Source organism: Peromyscus californicus, unplaced genomic scaffold (assembly GCF_007827085.1).
Source record: "Peromyscus californicus insignis strain IS unplaced genomic scaffold, ASM782708v3 Scaffold_7__1_contigs__length_154581171, whole genome shotgun sequence".
Taxonomy (NCBI): domain Eukaryota; kingdom Metazoa; phylum Chordata; class Mammalia; order Rodentia; family Cricetidae; genus Peromyscus; species Peromyscus californicus.
In genome coordinates, this window is record NW_026294595.1 from 81,871,878 (window position 1) to 81,885,513 (window position 13,636).

The 13,636-nt window shown below is 44.3% G+C and overlaps 1 protein-coding gene across 3 annotated transcripts in view; it reads left to right on the top strand.

Moving 5' to 3' along the window:
- Mpped2 (metallophosphoesterase domain containing 2) overlaps positions 1-13,636 on the top strand; it is a 178,466-nt gene that overhangs the window by 40,120 nt on the left and 124,710 nt on the right. For 2 of the 3 annotated variants that reach the window (XM_052722630.1, XM_052722629.1), the window contains exon 3: positions 12,218-12,399. The exons of the other annotated variant lie outside the window; for it this stretch is intronic. In XM_052722630.1, coding sequence (XP_052578590.1) covers positions 12,218-12,399 — 182 coding nt within the window. The remainder of the gene's footprint in view (positions 1-12,217; positions 12,400-13,636) is intronic. 3 annotated transcript variants of the gene reach the window in all.

Here is a 13,636-nt window from a genome sequence, read left to right on the forward strand (position 1 = left end):
AGAGGATGTCTGTTGGGCTGGAGAGATGGCTCAGTGCTTAAAAACCCTTGCTGCCCTTCTAGAGCACCTGGGGTCAGTTCCTAGCATCCGAATGGTGGCTCCTAACCATCTATAATTCCATTTTCAGGGTATTTACAACCTCTTCTGGCCACCTTGGATACTTGCACTCACATAGACATATCGTACACCAAACACACACACATAATTAAAAATAAAATAAATCTTAAAATAATAAATTAAATGTCTGTTGGGTGATTGAATCCAGACATGACGAACCTTGCTGTTGAAGCTCTAACTGTCCCACCCCAAATATGATATACTAGTTATTTTGTGTTGCGTCACTTGGAAAATAGCAGATACTCAAGAGGTTTTTCTCTGAATTGTACCTGTCAACCTAAAGACAGTTTCCTCCCTGTCATCCCTGCCCTTCCCACAAGTTTTATCAGCCAGAGAAATCCGAATGCTGTCATAGAAGAAAAGATCTGCGGATGAACTTGACCACAGCAATTCGACCTCCTGTATCTTTCCAAGGACCCAAGCATCCTTCCGAAAAAGTACCCTTGCCCAACTTCTCCCCATCCTTGCCCCTTTTCCCTCAGGAAGGAAGCATATACGTGGCCAGGTCTCACTGCTCTTCTGAGTGTTTTGCTTTTCTGTGAGTGCATGCGTGCACATGTGTGTGAGACCTGTTCTCTAAAGGTCCAGATAGTAAATATTTTAGGCTTTACAGGCCATATGGTATTTGTTGCCACTGTAAAACTCTGCCCTAGTGTGTCGAAAGCAGTCATAGACAATAGTTAAACAAATGAATGTGGTTGTTTGCCAGTAAAATGCTTCAAAAGCAGGCACAGGGCTGGATTTCGCCTGTGGGCTAGGGTGTGTAACCACGAGACTAAATAGAGAGGCTAATTGAGAAGGATATAGAGGACTGATCGCCCAGCATTCTTCTTGGTAGGCCTTCTGTGTCCTGCAACAGGAAAACCCAGGCAGAGCTAACAGAAGTTGTAATGTAACATGATAGGTGGCATTGCCTGTGGTATTGTTGGAAGTAAACTGAGGCCTGGGGCTTCAGTCAGACCTACAATGGATTCTTTTCTCAACACAGTAGCTAGCTGACTGGCCCCAAGCCCCCCACCTTTGGTCACTGGGATATACTGACTCATAGCAGTCATGGAGAAGCATGTACTGTGTAGAATTCTACCTTGGCAGCCCCCTGCCCCCAGAGTCGGGAGAAGGTGAGCTCCATGGGTTGTGTGGCTGGATGTAATTTTTGCTACTAATCAATCAGTTAGCCATTTCAACTAGGAGTGAAAATGTAGGAAAAAAGTCTTTATCATCTCAAGACAGCTCCAGAGACATAACTATTAAATGTAAAAATCATCATGTTGGATTACAAGTAATTAAATGTTAGAACCATGTTAAGGGTCTTAAAACTGCTCACTTACTTGAAACATGTTTACATGACTTCCCATATTTGGGTAAAAATTGTGGTTTTTTTGCCCTAAGCGTGACTAGTATTGTGGCTCTAGCAACTAACCAAAGTTGGGAAAAGAAACCCAAAGTGACCATTGAAACCTTGTTGACGTGGCCCTGCTCTTTCTTTTTTTCAAATGTATTGCACAGTACCCAGCGTCTAGATAAGTACTGCTGCTGCCATTCACTAACATTGTCAGGGTGATAGTGTATCCGTGTTCTGTATTCGGATTAGGATGGTATCGGGGAATGAGACAGAGCTGCAGGAGACAGACTCCTTGATGGTATGCGTGAACGTGAGTGTGACGGTTCCGTGTATGATGTCATCACTCTCCTGTTGCCTTTCCTTCATGTTCTCAGGCCAGCTTATCTCTCCCACCGTACACAGAGGGATTTGCTGTCAGTTCTGAGCTGACCTGTCCTCTCTTCCCCTGTGTGGAGCCATGTCAGCTTTCCTAAACTTAAGAGCCCTTTAACAGTTTGGCTCTCTGTGTCTCAGCCTCCCTCCAGCTTCACTTGGGCTTCAAAACTTCCGCTTCTCATTGTCACAGGGACGCTCTTCCAGCCACACCAGCTTATGCACAAGTCCCTAACAGGCTCGGTAGCTCCACACCCTCACTCTCTGGACAACTGCTCTTTCTTCCTGAGTTTTAAAGTTCTAGGTTTGTTTTTATCTGAAGTCAAATTCCAACTTTGGGATATTCTTGGGTCTCGTCTTTCTGATTCCTTAAACCAGACAGAACACCCCCCCACCCCACCCCACCCCCAACCCCGCACATGACATTGACACACTCACTACCCTGTGTTCTGAACCCACTGTAATGCTCCATCCCCGCTACCCACACACAGGCTCTGCCTCCTATGTTCTCCTTTATCTCACACACTACAGAATCCTCCGTTATAATACTTCCTTGTGGTTTCCCTACATCCACAAGCCACACAGTACATCTCGGTGTTTACGGCGGTCTGCAGCACAGCTCCTGTAATCCATGAGCTACAGGAGATGCTCAATGAGTCCTTGTGAAATAACCAAATGACCAAGGTGCTTGCCAATCGTATTTTTTAGTAGTGAATTTGTGGACTAGTGTAGAGTCCTTAAAGATTCTTTGCCCTCCCAGCACCCACCCTGCATGGTTCCTGGCACACAGATCTTTAAGTGGTTAAGAAATGGTTGTTGGGTGACTTATCTGACCAGCTGACTGCATGGCAGGATGTGGATTCTCAGGAAAGTGTCATGGGTTACCTTTTCACAAGTATTAGGGCCATTATCCAGAATTTTAAGCTAATCAATATGGCTGTCACATGAGAGTAGAGTTGGACATTTGACCCTGAACAGTGCTTTTCCAGTGGGTTACTTACACCTAACACTGTGCCATCTGAGAAACTTCCAGGGCTAATCCAGGAGCCGGCCTGACAGGATACAAACACCTCCAATGTCACCACACTTGTAGGACCACGAATTCACATCTCGTGCAGTGCTCTGCGATTTAAATTGTTAACCACTTAATATTCACTGAGCGTCGGCACTGTACTTCTGTACTCAGAGGAAAACAGAGGCGGCCTGCACTCGTGCAGTGCAGTGGCCTTTGTTCGCTGTAATTAGTTGGTGATAGAACAGTGTTGATACAGCGCTTCAGCAGTTACAGGGAAGCGCGGCCCGCAGAGCAAATGGGCATGTATTTATACACCTGGTTCTGTCCTGCACACTCCTTCAGCTCTGCGGAGGTTCTGGGGTGTGGTGGCCAAAGCAGGAAAACTTCACCAGCTTGTAGTTTCAGGAAAAAAAGAGAACAGATCGTTTTGGAAGCACGTTAGTTGGATTGGACAGCTTTTCGTTTGGTTTTGTGTGGCATCTGGAATTCTGGCCCCTTTGTTCCCTTTCGCAGCAAATACTTCCAGACGCTCTGCCTGGAGACTGGAGTTACCATTTCATTGTTCTTCTCCAAAGCCTCGCTAGTTCTGGGTGGATCTGGACTGCAGAGAACTTTGCCAGGGAAGCGGAGTGTGAAGTTGAAACAAGGAAGAGACCTTTAACGCCCAGGCATGATGGCACTTGCCCACAATCCTAGCACTGGGGAGGAAGAGGAAAGAGGGTTAAGATTCAGCACTAACTGTGCCTACACACCACAGTCAAGGGTGGCCCGGGTTACATTAGACCCTGTTTGAGAGAGAGAGGGACAGAGTGATGGGGCGAGGGTCGGGAGGGAGAGAAGTAGAAGATGCTGAATTCTTTTTCTGGAACCCTGTAGCTGTTGGAGCTGGCCCTCTCTCTATACACAAGGAAAGGAGGAGGAGGGGACTGCCCAGGTTCTCACAGGCCAAATGTAGTAAGAGTAGGTAGGCATCTCTGGTCTGGGCTCATTTCAAGGCTCGCCAATGGAATTAGCCCCTCTCCAGAGACCCACATTAAAACCACAAGTTTGTGCTTGTGATTTAAAATCTTCACAAATGAAGGCCACTAATGTCCAGTAATATTTTAAAAATCAAACTTTGATGTTGTTTCTTCCCTTGGTGCACTACAATATGCATGTTAAGATTTTGAGAGACTTGATATGATGGTACATTTCATTAGAATTGAGGGTCTCTTCAAATATTATTGGCTGACAGAGTTTGGGGATTGAATTACGGGCATTTTATTAATTTTTTATTATATTTTCTTTCTTTCTTTAGTTATTGTGTAATATGGTGTGTGTGTGTGTGTGTGTGTGTAGTATGTGTGTATATGTGGAGGTCAGAGGACGGCTTTCAGGAGTCAGTTCTCCCCTATGATGTGGGCCTCATGGATTGAATTCTAGTTGGCAGGCCCACCAGCAAGCACCTTCACCTGAGCATCTCACTGGCCCACATTTCATCATTTTAAAATCACTATATTCTTCAGGTTCAGATAACTTCCAAAACTAAGTGGATGAAGAGAGACGTGAATTTCAAGATCCCAGACCTGGATATTAGCTCTGGTTCTGATTCCTCAGGGGACGGCAGTCACTTTACACCAATCAGTGTTTCCCAAAGTGTGAGCTACGTTATTATTGGTGTTGGGCGAAACGTGTTAGAGTGAATAAATCTTAGATAAAAATTTAATTTATTTTAATGTGTAATTAAAACACATGGCAAACATGACATCATAGATAATACTCTTCAGGTACAAACTAAAAGTAAATTTTTGTGAGAACTGTAAGACTCTTAAAAAATTTAATGGCCCTCCGGATAAGTGAGATAGTTGATTAGCTTTAACTGTTTAGGAGGCTCCCAGGCAGTGGGATCGGGACCTGTCCTTGGTGCATGAGCTGGCTGTTTGGAGCCTGGGGCCTATGCTGAGACATTTTGCTCAGCCTTGGTGTAGGGAGGAGGGGACTGGACCTGCCTCAACTGGATCTATCAGGCTGGGCTGAATCCCCAGGGGAGTCCTTGCCCTGGAGGAGGTGGGAATGGGGGGTGGATTGGGGGGAAGACCTGGGTGGTGGGAGGAGGGAAGACAGGGGAATCCGTGACTGATATGTAAAATTAAATTAATTATAAAATAAAAATATTAAAAACAATTTAACAGTAAAAGTGAAGAAGGCAAGTGAGGAGGCAGATTCTTGCAGAAGATACAGGCCTGGTCAAGCTGAGTTCTTTTCCTGCATAGCAGCGCTGTGATTCCTAGCCTAGCCCTTGTTTGTTTGTTTTTAAATTATTTTCATGTGTATGGGTGTTTTGTTTCTATGTATATCTGGGCACCATGTGCATGTCTGGTGTCCAAGGAGGCCAGAAGAAGGCACCTGGAGCCTCTGGAACTAGAGTTACAGGTAACTGTGAGCTGCCATGTGGGTGCTTGGAATTGAACCTGGGTCCTCTAGAAGAGCAGCCAGTGTTCTTAACTGCTGAGCCATCTTTCCAGCCCTAACCCTTACGTATTTTATTGTTGTGCTTGTAGGTTTTGCATTACTCTTTATCAAGCAGAATGTCTCTAGTTCTGGTGACATAATGGCACATGTATAAATTTAGCTTTCATGGTATCTGAAATATTTTATGTTAAAAATGAAAACTTTAATGTCACATCGGAACGTTTTTGAAGATAAAATCAGCACATTGCATAAGCTTGGAGTGGAACAGAGGATGATAAATACATCGAGATCCTGTTAAAATGCTTGATACAGGTGACACTCTACTCTCACACTGATGAGAAGCTAATTGTATATGCAAGGGTCTTACTGTGCTCATGGTCTAAAGAATAAATTCGTACCATGTGGTAAGGACTTTTCCTAAAGATTCATCAATGAGGCTTGCAATACTGTATGAATTAGTTATTAGGAGAAAAAACAGAAATGGCCAGAAGACTATAATGGAAACAGTGGTATTTGGTTTTGAGGGGTTGGTTAAAAACCACCAGTGCGTCAGTGCGAAATAATGGAATACTCCATTTGCTTGAATGTACAGCATTTGGTTAAGCTTCAGAAATAACATTTGAGACTTGGCCCAGAATGGGTAGGGGCTGGAGGGATGCTCAAGGAGTAAGAGCATCTGCTGCTCTTACAGGGGACCTAGGTTCTGTTCCCAGCACCCACATGGTGGTTCACAACTGCCCGTAACTCCAGCTCCTGAGGATTTGACTTCTTTTTTTGGCCTCAATAGGCAATAGACAGACATGTGGTATACAAACATATACAAAGGCAAAACACTCATACATACAAAACAAAATGGAGAATTAATTGGAAATGAGTTTGAGATGATGACTCGGACCATTTCATGGCCTGGAGTAGCACTTGCTTTTCAGAAATGGCTCCTTGTTCTGTCTACTCACACGGGCCATGAATTTTACACTACAAATGAAGTGGTTCCAACCCGTGTATTTGTACCTAGGATGAGCTCACCAGGGTTCTGAGGTGACTGCGTCAGGTCCCCTGGCACACACAGGAAACCTGGATAAACTGCCCACTCAACCAGAGTAAGGATTACAGGGGATCATAGGAGATGTTTTCAAATATTTGGGGAACTGTTGTGTGGAAAAGTGACTGGATTCTTACTCTCTTATTATTTTAGAATGACGAATGAGGACCAAGAAGCAGGGCCATGAGGAAATAAGTTTTCAGGGTGGATTCTGTGTCCATTATTGTGTTACATGTTGTGTGTGAGAGAGATCTTTTTATTTTCGTGTGTGTGTGCATATTGTGTACATATGTACATATGTGTGGTAGTAGGCACTATTATATTCTTTTTTTCTAGATGAAGGAACCAAGCAAAGGGTTAAGCCACTTATTGTGATTTTTTACACCATGTATGGTTTGAATCTGAAATGTCCCAAAGGCCATTTGGTTTGTTCAAGGTTAGGCTGCCAGCCTGTGGTGCTGTTGGGAAGAGAAGATGCATTCTAGTGGAAGGAAGTGAGGCCATGGGAGGCATGTCCTTGAAGTAGTGAGACCTATACCCTTCTCTCTGTCACTGTGAGTTACCATGATGAGAGAAGCTTTGGTCCACCGAGTACTCCCTGCCAAGACCTTATCACAAGCCCAAAGCAACAGGACGGTGAACTGAAGTGTAGCAGGAATCTTAAAAGTTCTTATTAATAAAACAAACCCGGAGCCAAGTATTGGGGTGAACCCTGGGAGACTAGAGAGACAGAACAAGCCACAGCTAACGTCACCTGGCCAACTGCTCAGCTGATCTTGTTTCCTCAGACTGGAAGCCTTTATGTCCTCATATCCGAATGGCTCTCAGCTGAACTGTGCTGCTCAAAACCTAAAAGCTTAACCAGCCAAATGCTTCTAGTTTCTGGTCCTCACACCTTATATACCTTTCTGCCTTCTACCACCACTCCCTGGGATTAAAGGCTCGCTTTCTGGGATTAAAGGCGTGAGTCACCATGCTTGGCTGTATCCTTGAACACATGGATTTCTGCCTCTGGAATGCTAGGATTAAAGGCATGTGCTACCACTGCCTATCCTAAGTATCTAGTGGCTTTTATGTTCTCTGACCCCAGATAAGTTTATTAGGGTACACAATATTTTGGGGAACACAATACCACCACACTGAAGCCCCTGTGGCTGTGAGTGAAAGGAAACTTGTCCCCATTTAAAGTTATTCATTCCAGATACCTGGCCTCTTTGACCGCCGCCGACTGACACGCACTCTCATACCTGTGAAGTGGGATTCAGAGCCCCGCAGTCTGGCTCTGTAGCCACACTTACTTTACCCTCCTTATTCTGCTTCCGACTTCAGAGCATGTGTTTGTGATCCCCTATACTTGACAGTTTATATCTTCACAGCAGCACAGCAGATTAGGCACTGCTATTCTCATTTTATAGATGGGAAGAAACAAAGCTAAGGAGTTAAGAAACTCACCCAAAGTAAATGACTCAGTTAGAACTGCACTTCAATAACATCCCCAAGCCATGCTTGCTTTCCTTAGAGATGCAGAATCTGGAGCTACAATCTTTTGTGGGGGGAGTTAAATATGTTTTTATTCTCTGAACATGCCGTACACTTATACCATGGATATTGGACATATCTATCCAATACTACTTCAGTGCCTTCACCCCTCCCCTTTCAGCTTACTGTCCTTTTTTATTTTTATTTTTTGTTATTAATAACCTCCTGAGTCCCATTAGTGCTTCCCATATGCACATAGATGTCTGCTCTTTCACAGAAGTGTAAACAACCTACCAGTGGCCACATCTCCAAAGGAGGGTGACTCTTTCTTCTTCAGCAGCCATAAATTGCCAAGAGCTCCACCAGCAGGGGAAGGCCTCTGCCATCCGTGCTAGAATTTTAACTGGTTTGATCTTAGACAGGTCTTGTATGGTAAGCCATAGTCCTGGCTGCTGTGAGATAGTATGTGGAACAGCCATGTCATGTCTGGAAGTCACCATGTCACAGCTCTCTGGACAGTCTGCTTATTCTTAGATTCTTTTTTTTTGTTTGCTTGTTTTGTTTTGTTTTTTGAGACAGGGTTTCTCTGTGTAGCTTTGCGCCTTTCCTGGAACTTGCTTTGGAGACCAGGCTGGCCTCAAACTCACAGAGATGTGCCTGCTTCTGCCTCCTGAGTACTGGGATTAAAGGCGTGCGCCACCACTGCCCGGCTGTTCTTAGATTCTTTAAGCTTCCTCTACCTTGAAGTTCCCTGAGCCTTGGATGGTGAGGGCTCAATGGAGACAACCCATCTGCAGTCTGGCCCCAAGTTATCTCTACCCAGCACATTAACCAGTTATGAGTCTCTGTTTAACCACCATCCGCTGCAAAAGGAGCTTCTATGAGCAAAGTTAAGAGCAGCGCAAATCTATAGGTAGAACTGCTGTTGTTTGGCTGAGTGGAACCAAAACTATCTAATGACTAGAACTTCGGCAACCCCTGGCACTGGGAGAAAAGACGGGGCTTGAGAGCTTCCTTTCTCGGCACACTTTGGGATGGAAATTTATGTTAGCTAGGCAGGGAATGAGCAGAGAGTATTTAAGCATTGTATAAAGTATTGAGTCAGACACTTCCATAAGGTATTGCCTGCTTTGGGGTTTTATGATACTGTGTTGTTGTTTTGTTTTTCATCTCTCTATGTCAACTTGTTTCCCCCTGGAGTACTCAGAAGTATGTGCAAATCTCACTCTGGTATTTGAATCTGGCCCTGGGGCTTCTATGGCCTTGGTAAAATACTCTTCCTAGGATACTTGACATGATGCTCTAGGGAAAACGTTGGGTCATCTGAGAAGTCAGTAGCACAAGCAGTAAGTGTCAAAGCTATTGAGTACAGAGGAAAACGGAATATGAGACTTCCCACAGGTGAGCAGGTAGATCCACCTCCTGCAGAGTTCCCCTTGGATGTTCCCTGTAGCAAAAGCATCTGTCTGTCTTGACTTGCCTTTTCGAGGTATTTAGCAGATGCCCAGTTGGGAAGTACTAGTTTCCCTCAGGGTTGTCTCAACCTTAATTGTCTTCACTGAAACTTAGCTACTGTCCCAGACATCTTAGTGTTGACTTTGGAGTCTGTGGGTGGAGATACCTTCCTTCCGCTGGCTCCCAGGTGATATTTATCAAGGTGTTCTAGGGTGTGGCTGTGGCGTGGTGCCCTGTCTTGTCTTCTGCAGCCATCTCCTGCTTCAAACTTTATGCTGTGGGAAAGGGCCTGAGTGTCTCAAGGTCAGAGAGTTTGTGTTTGTTTTTATCTTTCCCACTACTCCAACTCCCTTCTTCAATCGTTCTTCTATGTATCTCCCAAATGTGTGCTGTTTTCTTTGATAATATCATGCCCATAACGTCCATGAGTGAGGTGTCTCTGCATGTCTGTCTGTCTGTCTGGTCTGGCCACTTCATCTCTTTCTGGCTCACAGTGGAGGTGAGGAATTTTCTCTTTTTCTTGTCCCCACCCCCATTTTTATTACCATGGATTCCATGCATTAATTCTGGGCATGTACATGTGTCTCTGGAAGATGTGGGAGGGTGCAGGAGAAGGTGGAAGTGACTTAAAAAGTGAGTGACATTTCCCATGGTTTCTCAAAGTTCGCTGTCCAACATACACTTGAGATGGCAAAAACGTTCTGTGCATTGGTGTGATTGGGTGTGGTTGTGCTTGCCAGTTCGTAGACTGAAGGGGTCTGTTCACAGTGGCATGTGCTACTACTTTCTGTCTACCTAGTTCAAAAGGATGACTTTGATGACCCTCTGATAGACTGAAGTGGATGGACTTCCAAGTATTTGGATGCAGTAGCCTTGCCTGTATCTTGACAGAATTACAGACTAGGGCCGTGTCTGTGTTATATTAGTTGGTTAAACACTGGAAAAGAAAGACATGTGCACACACCCCTGTGCATACTCACAACATTTAATTTGTTCTTATTCTTAACGATCCAATAGTAAAGTCTCCTTCAAATGTTGGTCCATTGGGTCTGAATGCAGTAGTCCCATTAGTATGAGCAGCTGAATTTTCTGTCTAGGAGCCATACCTGTCCCTTTTAGAGGGTAACACAGTCAGCTAACAAGTGGAACACTCACCCATTCTCTGGAAGAGCTACTTTCAGCAGATAGGAGTTGTTGATAAGATGGCAACCACTGAGCCTGAGTGGAAGAATTTCAGTGAGCGAAGAAGACTGAATACATTCCTATGTTAAAAGATAAAGCATCATTGAATATAATAGAAAGGGCTCACAGGCTACTGGTGAGATCTGTGGGCTAGTAAACTTTCTCCGTGGTAGCGGCATATTCACTTATAGCCTTTATAGGAAAAATACAGCCTTTGTGGATGTATTTTGTACAAGTTAAACTTTATCTGGGGTTTCTAATTAGACTGACTTGGATAACCGTGTCCCGGCTCCTGACGCCTTCTCACTCTCCTCTCTTCTTAGTCTCCTTCTTCTTCTTTACTTTGCTTCTTTGACAAAGATGAAAAGATTAAGCTCACATGGAAGAAATTTAAGGACTCTCCAGGCTGCATACGAATGTCTTTATTTTCTTACTGCAATTACCTTGTTAAATAGATTGTTTCTTTAAAAAAGACAGAGAAAGACATTAAACAAACCCTGCAGAGGCATTCTGCTTCAGAAGTTGGCATGTGTTTTCCCGTGTTATCCGATGCTTGCCGGCTATCCAGGGTGGGGCTGTGATGTAAAACACGGGGTTCCTTATTTAACGTTTTACATGCCAGCCCCCGCAGTGCCTAGCTGCCTCTCTGGTGACCTTCTCTTCGCCTTTATAACTGCTGCTTTCCCTCTGGAGTCCAGCAATAAGTGCACACGGGTACAGAGAAATTAAAGGGAGCTGTCGGCGGAGAGTTGATACAGTTAAACCATCTTGAACATGGGGGACAGACCTCTTAAATAATTAAAACTGTTTGCTCTGAGAGTCAGATTTGCATTTCTTTACCAAGTTTATTTAGCACACTTTGTTACACTCAATTAAACAAAAGTGTTCTCTTTCATTTTCTTTGCTTCGGGTTGATCACTTTGCCTTTTGGTTCTTATGGCCCTCATGTAATTTCACAGTGCTTAGGTCTCTGAAACAATACATGTATTGATGCATACACAGACACATACAGATCCATTAGAAGACATGCTGTTTGTACTACAGAGACTCTTTGCCCAAGGTATCTGAGCATGCCTTGTAACCTAAGGTGTAACCTGGGCTACCGGTAATTCCTGGTGGTAAAGATGAACTTGACAAAGCTCTTCTAGTATGTCTGCATTTTGTTAAAGGCCTGTTAGCTGCATTCCTTTGCCTCCCCACAACTTGATCAGTAAGGCTTTTAGCACAACTCCGCAGACTCAGGTGTTGAATGAGTGTGGAAAGGAAACTGAACGTAAAGGGCTGTCTCTGCATCTCAGCTGACGGAGCATGTGCAGGCTGCTTTCTGAAAATTAGCTCATTGCTTAAGCTATGCATGTTTAAGAAGGAATAAATGAGATATCCACTTCCTAATGAGTGGTGGGATGAGTGGAAACCTGGTGAGAGAGAAAAGGCATAATTTCGCTTCCTCAGTTGGGGCGCAATATTGCAAAACTTCAGTGTTAATCACTGTCAGTTGCTTGGGCCTTTTCTGACTCTTTCCTCTTAATTTTCCTACCAGGTAAGTAACACCTTGTGAGTTTTCCTAGTGAGACTGTACCCGAGGAGTGCTGTCTTTCTCACATTCCCCAGGTGTCCCTTTCTACCTGGGGTCCTTCTGTCCTTAGGCTGGATTGTTTGGGTGTGTTGTGTGCACGCGATGACAGTCGATATGTATGTGTGATGACTATCACGAGGGTTCTAACATGTTTAACTGTTACGGGATCTGTTATGTCTACTTTAGGGTCGACCCCATCCCATATGACACTCCAAAACCAGCGGGCCACACGCGGTTTGTCTGCATCTCAGACACACACTCCAGAACAGATGGTATCCAGATGCCTTATGGGGACATCCTTCTCCACACAGGCGATTTCACCGAGCTGGGACTGCCCTCAGAGGTTAAGAAGTTTAATGACTGGTTAGGTAAGGAATGATTGCGTTCCGGCGGCCCCAATTAACCTTTCCCGGTCCGAGTGCCACTCACTGCGTCCTAATTGAATTAGAGTGCTTGGAAGCCAGCTCAGCCGTTTCTTGTATGATATGCCGTGGTGTCTAGCTTTAATCCAATTTTGTTAATTAAAGATGAATTTTTAGATATTTAATTTTACTGTGCATCCTTACAGTGCCTGGCCTCAGCAGCTCTGGGGCAGAGAGATGGGAGGCTTTGAAACCCAGCTCCTCTCCCTCCCTCATCCTGCTTTAATGAGGACATTCATTGGCACGCACAAGGCCTAGAATCATATTCTTAATTCATTGGCTCTAGTCTTTCCAAGGTATTATGATCACAGATGTACAAATGACCTAGCAGTAAGAGAATACTTCTAAGTAACAGAGAGGATGTGAAAGTCCCTCCAGGAAGCCCAGGCCCTCCTGAGCTCTGTACTGCCCGGAAGCAGCTTTCCCCAGGCCCTCCTAAGCTCTGTAATGCCTGGAAGCAGCTTTCCCCAGGCCCTCCTGAGCTCTGTACTGCCCAGAAGCAGCTTTCCCCAGTGTCCTGCACCCTGGTCAGGACTCCCCAGACATCAAACTCTGGAAACAGAACATTAGACTTTCCTGAACACAGGGGATGGACCCATAGGTCAATAATTCAGCAAAACACTGGGTCCTGGGAGGGCAGCTGCCAGATATTGGCATGGCAAGGCCGCCCTGGAGGTATTTACACCTGTATGAGAAGAGAGATTTAGCGCTGGGGTGCAGCTCAGTGGTAGAGTACTTGCCTACCACCTGTTCATCTTCAGGCTGCTGATGTCAGTCCCAGTGTCATAAAGGAAATACAAATTATAAGTAAAATAAAAAACAAGGTTAAAGCATTTCTGAAGACACTAAAGAATTATATAGATACAAACCAAAAAAAAAAAAAATCATTCCAGAATAATGATGTCATGAATAGTATGTGAGCCAATGACAATGACTTAGGAGAGTTAGGCAGAAACTTTATTTATTTATCAAACTAAAGCAAGGTATGGGAAAGTTTTAAGTTGTTGATTAGAGGTGATAAAGATGTGTGTTAATTGGCAAATAATGCTCATTGAAATGTTTAAAATATATTAATAAACAATAAGCTTAGCTATGAACAGTTTTGCTTTTTCTTGTGTTCGTGTATGCCTGTCCACTTGAACGTCATTGACATCAGAGTACAAATCTCCGTCATTCTTGGCTA